Here is a 16,468-nt window from a genome sequence, read left to right as displayed (position 1 = left end):
AGCTGTACCAGTTTACATTCCCACCAACAGTGTAGGAGGGTGCCCGTCTCTCCACATCCTGGCCAGCATCTGTAGTCTCTTGATTTGTTCATTTTAGCCACTCTGACAGGTGTGAGGTGGTATCTCAGTGTGGTTTTGATTTGTATTTCCCTGACGCTGAGTGATGCTGAGCATCGTTTCATGTGCCTATTGGCCATCTTGATGTCCTTTTTGGAGAAGTGTCTGTTCAAGTCTTCTGCCCATTTCTTCACTGGATTATTCATTTTTTGGGTACAGAGTTTGGTGAGTTCCTTGTAGATTTTAGATACTAGCCCTTTATCTGATATGCCATTTGCCACTATCTTTTCCCATTCTGTCGTTTGCCTATTAGGTTTTTTTATTGTTTCCTTTGCAGTGCAGAAGCTTTTTATCTTGATGAGGTCCCAATAGTTCATTTTTGTTCTTGATTCCCTTGCTTTTGGGGATGTGTCGAGTCAATAGATGCAGAAAAAGCATTTGACAAAATACAACATCCCTTCTTAACAAAAAACCTCGAAAAAGTTGGGATAGAAAGAACTTAATCTCATTTCTTAAATCGAGCTGCACATTTGTCACTGGATTGGCAGGTTCTGTCAGAGCCAGCCACTGGGCTGTGACTTCCTCCAAACCCCAGGACAATGTTGGACCCGATGAGGTTGCTTCAAAAGAACTGCAGAATGAAAGATGATGGCATTGTTGGGGCTTTCACTTAGCGGACCGGCTGATGGATGCCCTCCTCTCCCTGACCCATGCTGCAGCCTCCAGACGTGGGGGGGGTGGGGGGGTTTATCTGCAGATTCAACTCTGTGTGTGCCGAGAGAGGGGTGTTGTAACTGGCAAGTAGAAAGAAGGCAGCATAGCAACATGCTTAGGAACACGGGCTTGGGGATCACACAAACCTGGATGGAATAATACAATGTCTGGAATTTGATTCAAAATAATGAGATTTTGGGTAGGGGCACCAGGGCAGCTCAGTCATTTGAGCATCTGACTCTTGATTCAGCTCAGGTTATGATCCCAGGGTTGTGGGACTGAGCCCGAGTTGGGCTCTGTGCTGACAGTGTGGAGTCTGCTTAAGACTCTGACTCTCTCTCTCTCTCTCTCTCTCTCTCTCCCTCTGCCCTTCTTCTTTGCTCGCACATGCACACACTCCCTCTCTTTCCACCTCTCTTTCTTTAAAAAAAAAATAATAATAATAGTCTGGATAGAGGGATCAGGAAGCAGGTGGGAATCGAGGTGAAATTAGATTGGCCAGAAGTAGATCATTGTGAGAGCCGGTGGGTGGTTCGTGGAAGTTCATCTCACATACTGCGGTCTCTACTTTGCTGCGTGTGTGAGTTTTCCATAATAAAGAGTTAATACAGAACCCACACAGTTAATAAGTACCCAGGATGGAATCTGAACCAGGGCTGTGTGGCCCCAAAGCCTCTGTCTTCCCACCACATCACGGCTGCCTGTCGAGCAGACTTCCTGGAAAGCTTGGCGTCCAGGACGCACCTTACAGTATACGGGGAGCATGGATAAAAGCATGAGGGACAGTAGTTCCAGTTTGGGGAAGGGGACGGTGAGAACGAAGATTTGAGCCCATGTGGCCCGTGTGTAAGACAGCTGGAGAAAAGCAGTGAAAAAGAACATTTGGGGAGAAGAAAGAAACGTATTCAGATATTGATGAACTTGGAGGTCCATTGAGGAACCTTGTCAGTGGACTGTGCCCTGAGCTTAGAGCCGCAAGGTGTGTGCTAGTGCAGATGTGAAATTTTGAAGGCAGGTGGGAGGGGGTGGAACTTCGGGAGAGGGCTGAGCAGGTCCCATGTGACTCGGGATATGGATGGGGAATAACAGTTTGCATCAGGAAACACTTCTGCAAGCCTCCTTTGTACGAGGTGTCGCTGGCTGTGGAGGGAAAGGAGTGAAAATAAGGCATCGTGAGTCAGAGAAGCCTCACGGTCCTGAGAGCCAAAGGAGAATACAGGGACCCTGACAGAGCCCTGTAGGCCATGTTATGTTAATATGGACCCAATCTGAAAATTTTTCTCGTCTTTTTTTCCCCAGATTTTGACATTGGAGGTAGTATCAAGGAGGATGTAACACAGGTAATGTACAGGGACATGGGACAGCATCGGGCACTGATCGAAAAGTCTATGAGGCTTGTCTCCCAGAATGCTGATCCAGGCAGATACCGTAGAAGGGAATGCATCTCAGGAAGGCCCTGGGAAGGCCTCCAGGCAGCCAGGCCCGGGAAGCTGATGGCCCAGCCTCGAGATTTGGGGAGAGCCACAGGGCATCCGAGGCCTTTCATGGGGAGGAGACCCTACCGGCTTCTCAAATACGGAGAAGGCCTTGGCAGGAACGCCCGCCTGATGTGCCGGGTGGCCCACCAGAAGGAGAATCCTTACCAGTGCGGCGTCTGCGGGAAGTGCTTCGGCAGAAGCAGGAGCCTAATCAGACACCAGCGAATCCACACAGGAGAAAAACCCTTTAAGTGTCTTGACTGCGGGAAAAGCTTTAACGACTCCTCCAACTTCGGCGCCCACCAGAGAGTCCACACGGGGGAGAAACCCTACAGGTGCGGGGAGTGCGGGAAGTGCTTCAGCCAGAGCTCCAGCCTCATCATCCACCGGAGGACGCACACGGGCGAGAAGCCGTACCAGTGCGCCGAGTGCGGGAAGGGCTTCACCAACAGCTCCCACTTCAGCGCCCACCGCCGGGTGCACACTGGCGAGACCCCCTACCGGTGTGCGGACTGCGACAAAACCTTCAATAACTGCACCAGGTTTCGAGAGCATCGGAGGGTCCACACAGGGGAGAAGCCCTACGGCTGCGCCCAGTGCGGCAGACGCTTCAGCAAGAGCGCTGTGCTCGCCAAGCATCGGGAGGTCCATTCGAGAGAGAAGCTTCCGCCAAACGCCCCGCCCGCCTGTCCCCCTGAGAACCCGCCCAAGGAAAAGACCGAGGAGTTCAGGAAAGCTTTTTGACATTGACTTCTCCTCCTCAGCTGCCCCTCTAGTCGTTTTCCCCGCTCCATCCTTGGAAGCGATCTTTTCTCAGCTGGGGAGTGTGATTCCGGAGACAGGCTTGAGAATACAGACAAACCGGGCCGCCTGGCGTCCTCTCCCTGCCTCCCGTCCTCTCCTTCTGTGCACCTCAGCAGCTCCCTTGGCCAAGCGGGGTTCTGGATGGCTGTCCCTTCAGCGAGTCATGGCCTCTGCGGCGGGATTGCCAAATCCAGCAACGTTCAAAGTCCCTCACAGACCCGACCTGCTGAACATGTCCCGTTGTCCACCGCAGGGGACCCTGCATGCAGCTTGATCCCAGACTTCTTACTGGGGCAGAAATTTCCGGAGTCTGATCAGGACAACATCACACGCATCTCGGTTTTGAAGGTAGTCACCGGGGACATTGAGGTGTCACAGCCCCTTTTAGAAGTCTGTTGTGATTGTACCCTTTTTGTGACTGGTGGAGCCACAGAGCTAGGGCGAAGGCCCAGTACCACCCCTGAAACCACGTTACTGCCCTCTCACCCTCCGTGGAGATGAGAAGCACCCCACCACCCACCAGGGCTGCCCTTTTCTGCACCTGAAGACTGAAGCCCACCCGCCCCCGCTTGGCTGCTGGTTCTCCAGCCTCTACGTAATTATCCGGTTCCTTACCATTTCTCTTAGGTCCAGCACTTACCTCGTAGCTGTTCTGGGTGCTCTCATCTGCCTCTCCCGACCCACCAGGCCCCCTCCGGTTGAACAGGGTGCATGCCTGTGGCATGTGCCACTAACATCAAGCAGACTCTTCCTCCGGACACGTTCTGCCCTCTACTTGCTCTGGTCCTTGCCTAGAACGTGACTGCACGTTGGCCTATTTTCTGCCTCCCAACCCCACACTGTAGTACGATGTTATAGAATAATGGTTTTCTAAAACTGTAAGAGGGTGGGGAGGAAGTGAGGTAGAAACTGGAAACGTTCTCTATTTCTAAGAGCAGTCAGACTCCCTGGGCCTGCTTTAGACCAGAGAGCCACCTTGTGCGGACTGCCCCCTCCAGGCTGTGTGTTAAACCTGCCCTCCTTCTCTGAGGCTTCCAGGCCCTGTTCCAAGGGGCTTCAGCCTAACTGTGGGGCCCTGAGTCGTTTCTATAATGCTGTAGCTCACCGAGTGAGAAGCAAAAAGATGTACAGAAACTTCCAGTCGAGAACACTGTTGTCTTCCTCACATACCTGTTGGTCTGAGAAACCTCTTCAAAAGCCCCTGGCACCAGCCCAACAGATACTGAAGGAAGAGCCAAAATGGGAGGTGGTGGTGGGAAGGGCAGGGATTCGTTCACTCCTGGAGCTTCTAGGTGAGACCGAGGACCCTGGTCACCCAAGGCCGGCTGCTCCGGGACGAGCCCGGTGACACTTACAGCCTTGATATGTGGGCCACCTGGGGCGGCTTTGCCTTGGGGACGGGGAGTCCCGAGCATAGTGGAAGGACAGCCAGAGTCCGGGCTGTGCCCACGTTATACTTTGATCTTACCTCCTGCCCTGTCAGGTGTCCTCTTATTTGGGGACCTCTGGTGATCATGTTTTTCCCTTGAGGATGTTTGAATTTTTCCAGGCCTGTTCAGCCGAATACGAAGGAGGGTGAGCAGTGGAGAAAGACATCCAGTTCGTGGTGCTGGATTAGGATTAGGGTGTGGCCTGCCAGAAGGCAGGTGACTCAGGTACGCATTGATAAGTGTTTCTGATTTACATTTGTTGGAGATGTTGCCATTGTTCACACCTCAGTAGGTTGACTTCCTGTGTGTGGTCTGAGTTATAGACTTTTAATGGTAAGTGCAGTGTCTTGTCGTTAGTGTGCCTAGCACAGTAAGATGCGTGCGGTGCCCGTGGGCGTGTGCTTATATTGCGTAGATGTTCTGGAAGTCCAGCACTATTGGAGATGCACATTCATAGAAATCACTACTTAGTGATATGTACGCAAGATTGATAACTGTATTGAAGCATGATTCAGGAAAGTAGATGATTTACTCCTACATATTTATTAAGTACTGTTATGTGTAAGGCCGTCTTCCAGGCACAGGGAGGGGATACGAAAATGGAAAAAGACACGGTACCCATTCTCCCGGAATTTGCAATATGACAGAGGAAGTCTTGCGGCAAAAGGTAATCAGTGCCCATTACCCTCATGTCACTTGCAGAGGCTCAGTGACTCAACTGTGAGAAAATCATCCGCACTTACAAAAGAGTTTTTCCGAATTGCCCCGACTGTATCCGGTACCTCTGCCTCACAGACGTCCCCGTGGTGGGACGGGCACAAGAGTCATTCTGTCTCGGGTGGGACACATCGGCTCTGTGTAAGGCTCACATGCCTGGGCTCCCGCAGAGGCGAGACCTGGGTTCCTGATGGACGACGGGCTGTCTGGACGTGCGTGACACTAACTTTATGCACTCTGTCTCTGGTCTGAGGAGGTCGAAGGTCCCACCATGACCCTGGACCAAGACAACTTGCATTTTGTCTTTTTCCAGCTGGAGCATGAAAGTCAAAATGAGTGGTCATGAGTCTTTTATATCACATCACATTGCCTTTATGAAGATTCATCGGAAAAGGTTTTTTTCTGGGCCTCAGTACCAGGGAAAGCTCTGATCCTAAGCAGAAAAAATAAATTACACTGTGATTTTTATTACTTCCTCCTTTTCTCTCTCTGTCCTGGCTGCTGGAAAGTTCAACGAAATATACAAGCCACCTCAACCCACTACCTAACGCCTATATTTGTTTAACCCTACTGTGTTTCTTTGAAAATTATTCCCAATCCTATTTTTTTAGAGTAGTTTGAACAAATGGACGTTTAATTCTCTGACATCTTATCCAGGGCACTTTGGAACCTGGCCTACATTCCCAGCCTTGTGACCCCCACAGATAACCTCCAGTTCTGACTGGTGATTTTATTGCCCATGCACCCTAATTTATTCATAAGTCTTCTTTAAAGATGGAAACTTCACACATACACTAAAGCTCCTCTGGGCCAGGGGAGTGAGCATTAGACCAGAAGCCAAAAGGGACACGTTTTAGTCTTGTCGCTATCACTGAGTGCCGTGTGACACATCTCAGCCTTTCTGGGCCCATATTCCTTACCTGGAGAGATGTTGAACTTGATCGCCAAGACTGCTCTGCTCTAACGTTCAGTGAGCCGATGGGGCACAGGGTGGACGAGGAAGAGGTCATGAGACCAGGTGCTCTGCCTGGCCCACCACGGCATGCGGCAGCCTGGCCACATGGAGCCTGCTGCGTGCCTTGGGAAGAGGGGCACCGGGAGCTGGCACAGTGAGGAGGAAGGCCAGGTCACCCTTGTCCCCCAGCAGGCAGCCCCTGGCTCCCCAGTGGCCAGTGGCAGGTGGCCATGGTGAAGAAAGTGGTGTGGCAGTCCGGCACCTGGGGAAGGGCAGGCCCCAGCTGTGAAGGAGTTGGCAGGGGTTGGGGAGGCCCAAAGCAAGGAGTGGGCAGCCCGTGCAGCCGTTCCCGGGGCTGCCCAGTGCATTCCATGTGTCAATGTGTGTCTCTTCCTTGTCCTGTACCCACGTTTGTTTAGCTGTCTCCTTGGAAACGTGTATGTGGAATAAATGTCTGAGATAAATGACTCCCGTTGGTTTTTACCATCATTTGAAGGAGGCATTCTATTAAGGAAAAGAGAACTTACAGAGGTAATAAAAGCAGATCCCAGTAGCTCTGTCAAGAGAGTTTTGGAGCGAATACACCTGCCTACTCTCCCTGCTGGGGGTGGTGGAGGCAGGCTGGTGAGGCCACCGCTGCTCACAGACAGAGCTGCCTCTGCCACCGCCCTCAAGGAACGGCTCTGGTTCTAGGGTGGAGTTGGCCCTGGGGACTGCACGGCCTCTCCTGGCGGCTTGAACAAGTATGCACAACCTCCCCAAAGTTATGGTGTGCCTTCACCTGTACTGTTTTCCCTGGAAGAGTCACAGTGGTCTCCATCCACCCCTCTTCCTGTAACAGTTCCAACAGTTTCCCCTGCACAGGAGGTGGACTGCGTGCACCTCTCCCTGGCTCTCCTCTGCCCTGTGCGGCCGGCGCGGGTGCCCAGCGCCCTCAAGCACTAGAGTGGCCCGGGGTCCGTGTCTAAGCGCCCTGTGAATTGTCTGTGTTTTCCTTGAGTACATGCGTACACCCTTTTGGGAGGAAGTGACAATGATGGCCTCATCACGTGGCCTCCATTCCCTCACAGAGATTTAGGTCTGTGAACAGACGCAGACCTGGGAATTACATGAGAGACTTTAAATCTCTAAGGGAGAAACAATTTTGTAAGGGCTACAAATTTGCAATTTCTAGAAACCAGTTAAATCAACTAGACTTTAAGGGAGGCGAATGAATGTCTTTGTGTTTAAGGACTAAAAGGAACATAGATGGGGGCCGGGGAGTGGGAGGTACAGGCTTCCAATGATGGAATGAGTAGGTCACTACTCATGGAATGAGGGGCCCAAGGAACACCATCAATGTAATACGTTGTATGGTGACAGGCAACAGTATGGATACATTTGTGAGCCCAGCGTAAGGTACGCTGTTGTACACTTGAAATTAATGTAACACTGTGTGTCAACCATACTTCAATTAAAAAAAAAACCAGTTCTGTAGCTAGTCACAACCCCCTACACTTCATGATGAGTCCAAGGACATGAAGGGAAACTGGCTTTGAGTTGCACAAGACGTGAATACCGAACCCTACCTGGAGATGGTGGGACTATAATTTATTTACTTTTTATGATTTATATCCAAGTCAGTTAGCATGTGGTGCAACAGTGATTTCAGGAGTAGATTCCTTACAGCCCCTTACCCACTTAGCCCACCCACCCCCACAACCCCTCCGGTAACCCTCTGTTTGTTCTCCATATTTAACAGTCTCTTATGTTTTTGTCCCCCTCCCTGTTTTTATATTCTTTTTGCTTCCCTTCCCATATGTTCATCTGTTTTGTATCTTAAAGTCCTCATATGAGTGAAGTCATATGCCATTTGTCTTTCTCTGACAAATAAATTTCACTTAGAATGATGCTCAGTGTCACTCATCATCAGGGAAATACTAATAAAAACCACACTGAGATACCACCTCACACCTGTCAGAGTGGCTAAAATGAACAAATCAAGAGACTACAGATGCTGGCGAGGATGTGGAGAGATGGGCACCCTCCTACACTGTTTGTGGGAATGTAAACTGGTACAGCCTCTCTGGAAAGCAGTGTGGAGGTTCCTCAAAAAACTATCCATAGAACTCCCCACTGACCCAGCAATAGTACTGCTAGGGATTTCCCCAAGGGACACAGAAGTGCTGATGCATAGGAGCACATGTACCTCAATGTTCATAGCAGCACTGTCAACAACAGCCAAAACATGGAAAAAGCCTAAATGTCCATCACCTGATGAATGGATCAAGAAGATGTAGTATATATACACAATGGAGTACTGTATGGCAATGAGAAAGAATGAAATCTGGCCATTTGTAGCAAAGTGGATAGACCTCGAGGGTGTCATGCTAAGTGCAATAAGTAAGGCAGAGAAGGACAAATACCATGTTTGCACTCATATGTCTAATAGGAGAAACCTAACAGAGGTCCATAGGGAGGGGAAGGGGGAAAGAGAGTTGGGGAGAGAAAGAGACACAAACCATGAGAGACTATTGAATATTGAAAATGAACCAAGGCTGAAGGGGGAGGGGAGAAGGCGGTGATGGTCACGGAGGGGAGGCACTTGTGGGGAAAAGCACTGGGTGTTATACGGAAACCAATTTGACAATAAACTATTTTTTTTTAAAGAATAATACCCTCTAGTTCTATCCATGTAGTCGCAAGTGGCAAGATTACATTTGTTTTGATTGCCGAGTAATACTCCATTGTATATTAATATACACCACATCTTCTTTATCCATCCATCAATGGATATTTGGGCTCTTCCCATACTTTGGCTATTGTCGATAGTGCTGATACAAACATTGGGGTGCATGTGTCCCTTCGAAACAGCACACCTGTGTCACTTGGATAAATAGTAGTGCAATTCCTGGGTCATAGGGTAGTTCTATTTTTAATTTTTTGAGAAACCTCCACACTGTTTTCCAGAATGGCTGCACCAGTTTGCATTCCCACCAGCAGTGCAAAAGAGATTCTCTCTCTACATCCTTGCCAGCATCTGTTGCTGCCTGTGTTGTTGATGTGAGGTGGTATCTGATTGTGGTTTTGATTTGTATTTCCCTGGTGATGAGTGATAATGAGCATGTTCTCATGTGTCGGCTGGCCATCTGGATGTCTTCTTTGGAGAGGTGTCTATTCATGTCTTTTACCCATTTCTTCACTGGATTATTTGGTTTTTGGGTGTTGAGTTTGATAAGTTCTTTATAGATTTTGGATACTAACCCTTTATCTCATATGTCACTTGCAAATACCTTCTCCTATTCCATTGACTGCCTTTTAGTTTTGCTGATTGTTTCCTTTGCTGTGCAGAAGTTTTTATTTTGATGAGGTCCCAGTGTTCATTTTTGCTTTTGTTTCCCTTGCCTCTGGAGACGTGTTGAGTAAGAAGTTGCTGCGGCCAAGGTCACAGAGGTGTTTGCCTGCTTTCTCCTCTAGGATTTTGATGGCTTCCTGTCTTACATTTAGGTCATTCATCCATTTTGAGTTTACTTTTGTGTATGGTGTCAGAAAGTGGTCCAGGTTCACTTTTCAAGGATGGTCCAGGATGCTATTCAACCCACTGCGCTACCTCATAGGGCTGTGGGGAGCAAATGTGATGATGCATATAAAGCATTATGCACAGTGCCAAGCACAGAGTAAATGATCAGTGTTAGCTACACACGTGTGCTCACGCATATGCATGCATGTGTATGTGTGTGTGTGTATGTATACATATGCATGTACACACTTGTATATATGCATGTATGTGTGTATATATAACTATGTTATTTCCTAGACTTACCAAAAGTTTATTTCTTTTTTCAGTTAAAATTTTTTGAGTATTTATTTATTTTGAGAGAGAGAGAGAGAGAGCAAGCACAAGCAGGGGAAGGGCAGAGAAAGAGGGAGAGAATCTCAAGCAGGCTCTGAGCTATCAGGACAGACCCTGATACGGGGCTTGATCTCACAAACTTAGATCATGACCTGAGCCGAAACCAAGAGTCACATGCTTAACCAACTGAGCCACCCAGGTATCCTGCAAAGTTTTATTTCATGACTTAACCAAATGAAACTAACTTTTCACACTTGTCAGTCTTTGTAAATGTTCTAATTTGCATTTTTCTGTTTTTATCATATTATTTCCTCCATTTGTCTTTTGGTTTTGTTTTTGTTTTTAGGTTTGCTGTTATTTGTTCTTCTCCTTGTCTCCAGGAGCTGCTCTGGGTGCTCGGGTGTGCAGTGTGTCTGTTTCCTCACCAGGCAGCCTCAGAGAGTATTGGTGACTTTCTCTTGGGTGTTTGGGTTTTTTTCCATTTTTACTGGGGTGAGCATTTTGTTCATTTCATAGAAGTCGGTGAATCTTCATTGGTTGTTGAGAATTACTTTTCCCTGGCACTTCCTGATGGTGTTACAATGACCCTCTTCCATAAGTGACCCATAGATTCTCCAGAGAAGATGCATTCTTTTTGGAAGGTGTGAAGTTAGGAATGTGCCTTTGTATCTTTTTTCAATCCTTCCTTATTCATGATATCTTTCATTGTATCTCCCATCCAAATACCACTGTCTCACCAGACCTATGTTATTACCTATTCTCGATTTCCTTGGGCGGTCCTTACAGCTCTGGGCGACCCCCATCCCCACCTTCTTCCCCCACTGAGCGCCCCAACTGGGCCAATCTGTGTCCTGAGTGATACTGGGCACTAAACCAGACCCTGGACCCTGCGTGGGGCTTCTCCTTGGGGCGCTGCGGCCTCTGATCGGGGATGGACTCTGAGCTCCTGATGGAGCTCCAGGATGGGTCTGGCCTGGTGGGGGATGGGCTCTGGGCGGTGTGCACCCTCAGTACCTGCCTTGATGCTGGACTCTAGTCCGGGCTCTGGACGGCTAAGGCCTGGCCCACACTTGCTTCCTCCCCAGCAGCGCCCATTTCCAAAATAAAAGGCAAGTGCAGCCGGAAGGAAACAGTGGGCTATTTATTGCGAAGCTAGCCTGGCAGCTCAGGAAGCAAGGAAACCCCCAGAAGGCCCTTCTGTAACAGTGAAGTTGGGAGCAGGAGCACAAGCAGGAAAGTGGGCCTGGGGAAGTGAAGCCACCTGTTCGGCTCCTGGGAGCCTCCCTCCCTCGTGCTGGCAACACGCTCCCTGGGCCTGGGTCTCAGAGAACCGAGAGCGTTCTGTCTATCTGGGAAGCCAGGCGCTTGTGTGGGGGAAGCAAGTTAGGGGCTCCTCCGGGGCTCTGCCCAGGCAGGAAGTGCCGGAGGTGACCTGTCTGCAGTCCGCACGGGGCCGCAGCAATGCCGCCATCGCAGGGTCACCGTCCCTTAAATATCAGGCGGGTTTTCCCATCGCCAATGATGAACCTACAAAGACAAAAACAAAAACAAAACAAAACAAAACAAAAGATGGACCCATGAGGCCCCCCAGCCTCTGGAGGGGAGACCCAGCCCTTCCTCAAGTGTCTCCAGGCCCAGAGTTCTCCAGAGAGATGCTCTCCTGAGCCTTTCCAGCCTCAATAGCCAATTCCCCTTGGGGAAAGGGAGAAACTCTTTCATGTTTTCTTCCCAGTAACCTTTCCCTGAAGATGTTCATCTCAGCCGTTCTGAAAGTGACAGTGATGGCCTTCACCACCAACCCGTTGGCTAAGCTGGGACACAGGTGGATGATGACGGCACTAGCCACCAGCCCAGCCCAGCGACCATGCCCTCCCAGGCTGCGGGAGGTAGGCCCAACGTGTACCAAATCCAGACCCTAATCCCTGTGGGCCCTGGAGCAGAAGACATAAAAGCCAAACTCAGGCCCCTGCACACCTTCAAGGCTCACAAAAGAAGAAGGAGTCAAGCGGATAATATACTTGGGATGGCATCGACCTTAGTACCCACTGCACGAGGCCAAGGAGCTCCAGCCACATTGCACTGCGCGTGAATGGCATCTCCTGGTGTGCCTGCTCTTGGGGGCACCATCTCCATGGCTTTCTCTGTGGATAGGACCCCCCCCATGAGCAGCTCCCCTACTCGTGTTCCCTGCGGCCGTGCAGGTGAGGCTGACCTCACCCCAACTCCAGACACCACTAGTAAGAGTGCCTGAGCCCCAAGGCTACAGTGACGGGCTCAGAGGTGGACATGACCCGCACTGCGCCAGTCCAAACCAGGGAACGCCAGACCCCGGCCTTTGGCTAGAGCGGCTGCCTATTTCTTCCGGGGTTGTCCAGCTGCTGGCAGAAGCCTGGCCCTTCCACCGAGCATCTGTGCCTCTGCTGGAGAGCCTCTCAGAGCATGAAGCCCGCCCGGAGGACAGCAGAGCCCTTGAGAAAGACTAAGTCCCAAAGACGTTGTTGGAGCACCCACCCAAAGCCAGTGGTACCTGTGAGCTTCTCATTCATGTGGGCGGCTGAATTCCTCCTTGTGACATAAACTACGTCGAGATGGATTTCTGTCCCTTGAAACCAAAGGCCATAGCAGCACAATCTTTGCTTCTGAAGAAGGCTCCCCCTTTTTGTGCTCACACCCAAGTGAGATGCCCGCCCAGTAGCCCTGGGTGCTCTGGAGACTGTTGCCAGGTGCCCATGAGAGGGGCCCGTGACCCTGTGTCGCGCTCCTACCTGATGAGCACTCCTACAAGCAGGCTGCCCAGGAGTGGCCCCAGCCAGTAGACCCAGTGGAAGTCCCAGTGACTGGCCATGACAGCAGGTCCAAAGGCACGTGCAGGATTCATGCAGGCTCCCGACACAGCACCCCTGCAGACACCCAGCCACGTGGTCACCAGGATCCCAGCCAGGCCTGGGTCACACACCACCCGGAAACCCTCTTCAAGCCACCATGTCGTGGGGCTCTGGTGGGGGGGGGGATCCCAAAGAAGACATAGGTGAAGAGGCTATTAGCACCAGAAAGCAGAAGGCTTGTCTGTCGCTCCCCACATGCCCTTCTAGAAGAACGGACAGCAGAGAGTGTCTGTTCAGTGACGACAGGAAGAGAGGGTGGGTCTAGGTCCTCGTCAATGTGGAGAGAGCCAAGGCAAGCGGTTGTCATCGACTCCATGAAGTTCAGAGTCAGGCTGGCCTGGATTCAAAACCCAGCCCAGCTCTTTCTAGCTGTGTGACCTTCGGTTGAGGTGAAAGCACCTACCTCATAGGCTGTCGTTCAGGAGCGAATGCGAAAATGCATTTAGGACCCCAGGAGTCGTAATATAATTCACACACAAGTGTATAATAGAGCTAACCCTAATTAGCCCCTGCTGTGCCACAAGCCTGGGGCCCAGCATCTCCTAGGGGGGTGGGGGGAGCTGTTCCCCAGGGCTACCTCTCTGGTTCTGGTGTCAGTATCCTTGCCCCATTCACGCAAGCAGGGCTGCTGAGGGTTTCCCCCCATCCCACGTCCAAGTCAAAAGGATGCATCATTGGCTTGTAAATGAACCAGCAGCCGCTAGGGGGCAGCAAGGCACCGCCTCAGCTTTCCACGCACTTTCTGCGCGCCTCCCGCCACAAACTCCCCAGACCCCACCTCCCAAACCAAGGAGGCAGCAGAGCGGGCGGCAGAGCCAGGACAGCCTAGACCTGGCTCTGTGTCCAAGAGAACGAGGAGGTGGACATTAGGAAGGGGCACCCTCCGGGCACGTGGGTGGCTTTGTCGGTTGAGTGTCCAACCTCGGCTTAGGTCATGATGTCACAGTTACCTCTCTCTCTCTCTCTCTCTCTCTCTCTCTCTCTCTCTCTCTCTCTCTCTCTCTCTCTCTCTCAAATAAATAAACATTAAAAAGGGGGGATTCCCTTGTCCCCTTTACTAGAAGATTTAGGCTCTTGTCCCAGATCTGCCCTTTAATTTGCCACTGTCCAGTGACCTTAAATAAGTCACTGTGTCCTCTCTGAGCTCAGTTTCCTCATAAAATGGGAGAAATAATCCCTCACCCAAGCCCCTCTCCTTAACCCCCTCCTGTGTCCCCTGAGGGGCCCACCCTAGATGAGTCAATGGGTGTGAAAGCTCTTTGTAAGTCTGAAGCTAACCCCTGGCTGCCCACAGGCTGAGCAAACAGCACACGCAGCCCACAGAAATGGTTGATTAATGCTACAAAAAAAGGAAATTTTCTGGACGCCTGCGTGGCTTAGTCTGTTGAGCTTTTGACTTTGGCTCAGGTGCTGATCTCACGTTAGTGAGTTCAAGCCCCACGCCAGGCTCTGTGCTGACAGCTCAGAGCCTGGAGCCTGCTTCAGATTCTGACTCCCTCTCTCTGCCCTTCTCTCTTTCTCTCTCTCTCTCTCTCTCTCAAAAATAAACATTTAAAAAACTTGTTTTCAAAAGAAAGGAAAATTTCACATGAGAAGCCAGTGTTTTGACTTCCCTGGAATGGAGTTAGAAGGGTCATTGAGGCCCACGTTCCACCACGGCAGTAACTCACTAGAAGGGAAGAGAGGCCCCTCCTTGGGGACCCCGACCCCGAAGGCTGGCCCAGGACCGCTCACCCCGCCAGGATGTCCGCGGTGACGGCAAAGCCAATGGAGAACGGAGCCAGAGGGCCCCGCGTCTTCTCGTTGATGGCGCCCATGCAGACAGCCAGGGCCAGCAGGGCCGTCAGGATGAGTTCTGCCACCACCGCGCCCCTGACCTGCCCCTGCTCCCGGACCGTCACAAAGGCCGCCCCAGATGCGTTCCAGAACCTCTCTTCAGGACTCACTGCCTGTGGAGAGAAGGAAAGCCCTTCAGCCTGACAGCAAGGGCAGGGGAGAGGGACGGCGGGGAGCTGAGGGGAAGCGCATGCCAGTGACAGGCTTTCTGCTGTGTGGCTCAGGGAGAGCTTCCTCTTGCTCATGTGTCACACGGGGCCACCCAGCCGTGGCTGCAGGTGCTGGGGGCCCAAACCTCACGTGACTAGATGATCCTCTTTGAAAAAAAGAACACAAAAATGCCTTACTCAACAGACTTTGCAAACATCTGACCCCATGAACCCACCGCCAGCCCCTTTTAAGGCCCCTTTGAAGGGAGGAGGGAGCCCTGAAGCCTCACAGGCAATCAGCCTTGGGGTCATCACGGCACCTGGAAAGGGAAGAGAGCAGAGCAAGCTCTGGACCCTGGACCTGAACTTGGACTCGACCGCCTACAGCTTGGCGGATGCTGGGCAGCTGCTGACCTCCCCGTGCCTGCGCGTCCTCCTTGGTAAGATGGAGGTGATGAGCTGCGCTCTGGGCTCAGGCAGCAAGTGCCCTTTCAGACCAACTGTCACTTCTGGTGAAGGAGCCCGAGATTTAGCGAGAGAAGCTGTGTAAACGACTTCTTGGGGAGGGTGTCTGTGAGCAGAGCCTCCCCCCTGCACTGCTCACTATTGTGTTCAGCAGGTGTGCGAGTGGCCCGGCAGGAGGGAGAGCCTGGATCAGAGCAGGAAGGTCCAACCCCTACCCTGCAGACAGGGGAGCCGGGTCTCAAAGGGGAACACGAGGCAAAATGCGACTCCGGACCAAAGTCTGCAATGGGCCAGTGCTTGGAGCCCCAGACCAAACCCCAGACAGGCTAACAGGCACCCCTTCATCCCCGCAATGCGACCCTGCACCCCACAACACACGTGCCCACAAGCCCTACATCTTGCAGGGCCCCTGGCTAGACTGAGCCTTAACAGCAACAGGAAGGAAAGAAAAAGAGAGAAGGGAAGGAGGGAGGGGAGAGGAAGGGAGTGAAAGACAAAGGGAGTCCATCCGTGGAGTGATGTGTGGGCCTATGAAACTTGAGTGGCAGGGAGGAGGAGCTAGCCCTCCGGTGAGGAGAAGATTCCAGACATTAACTGGGTGTGAACTCCCATCCCAGGTAGAGGGACTCAGTTTAAAGGCAGGCAAACGGGAGAACACGCGGAGAAGTTAGTTGGAGGAGACCTACCAAAGTCTTCCCAAACCCTCCTATTGTAGAATGAATGAACAAGTGAGTGAATGAATAAATGCACGAGTGAAGGAATGAATGGCAAAACACTAGAAACATTATCCAAAGCCATTCCAAAACCGGAGATGGCCTCAGGGAGAGAAACTTCCAGTCCCACATCTGCTTCCTCGTGGAAAGAGCCATGTCCAGACGCAGACAGGACAGGTGTGTCTGAGAACCAAAGGCTCCCTTCCCAGGAGAAAAGGCCCCACCCAGTCCCAGTGGAGGAAAATCCCAGAGGAAAACAGCAGGATGCCTTTGACTCCCCACTCCCCTCACGACACCCAGCAGCCCAGCCCCCGTGGGGATCACCCACCTTGGCCAAGGCGGCCCCAATCAGCCCCCCACACAGCTGGGAGATCCAGTAGGGAAGGAGCATCGCCAGGTTGAGGCCTCCGATCAGCATGGCCGCCAGGGACAC

At 51.5% G+C, this 16,468-nt stretch overlaps 2 protein-coding genes across 2 annotated transcripts in view; one reads left to right on the top strand and one right to left on the bottom strand.

Annotated features, from left to right (window-relative positions):
- The window catches only part of ZKSCAN2 (zinc finger with KRAB and SCAN domains 2), a 17,837-nt gene extending 11,215 nt beyond the window's left edge, over window positions 1–6,622 (top strand). The window contains exon 8 of the mRNA XM_029949661.1: window positions 2,071–6,622. Coding sequence (XP_029805521.1) covers window positions 2,071–2,993 — 923 coding nt within the window. The 3' untranslated portion in view covers window positions 2,994–6,622. The remainder of the gene's footprint in view (window positions 1–2,070) is intronic.
- A 4,483-nt stretch (window positions 6,623–11,105) lies between these two features.
- On the bottom strand, window positions 11,106–16,465 carry AQP8 (aquaporin 8; the record flags this gene model as incomplete). Its single annotated transcript, XM_029945701.1, has 4 exons — window positions 11,106–11,514; window positions 12,753–12,887; window positions 14,607–14,821; window positions 16,364–16,465. Coding segments are annotated over 4 exons (501 nt in total), but the record flags the coding sequence as incomplete, so codon positions are not given.
- Between the last annotated feature and the right edge of the window lie 3 nt (window positions 16,466–16,468).

Source organism: Suricata suricatta, chromosome 8 (genome assembly GCF_006229205.1).
Source record: "Suricata suricatta isolate VVHF042 chromosome 8, meerkat_22Aug2017_6uvM2_HiC, whole genome shotgun sequence".
NCBI classification, from domain to species: Eukaryota; Metazoa; Chordata; class Mammalia; order Carnivora; family Herpestidae; genus Suricata; species Suricata suricatta.
The sequence above is the reverse complement of the archived record's forward strand: the minus strand, read 5'-3'. Positions and strand labels throughout refer to the sequence as shown.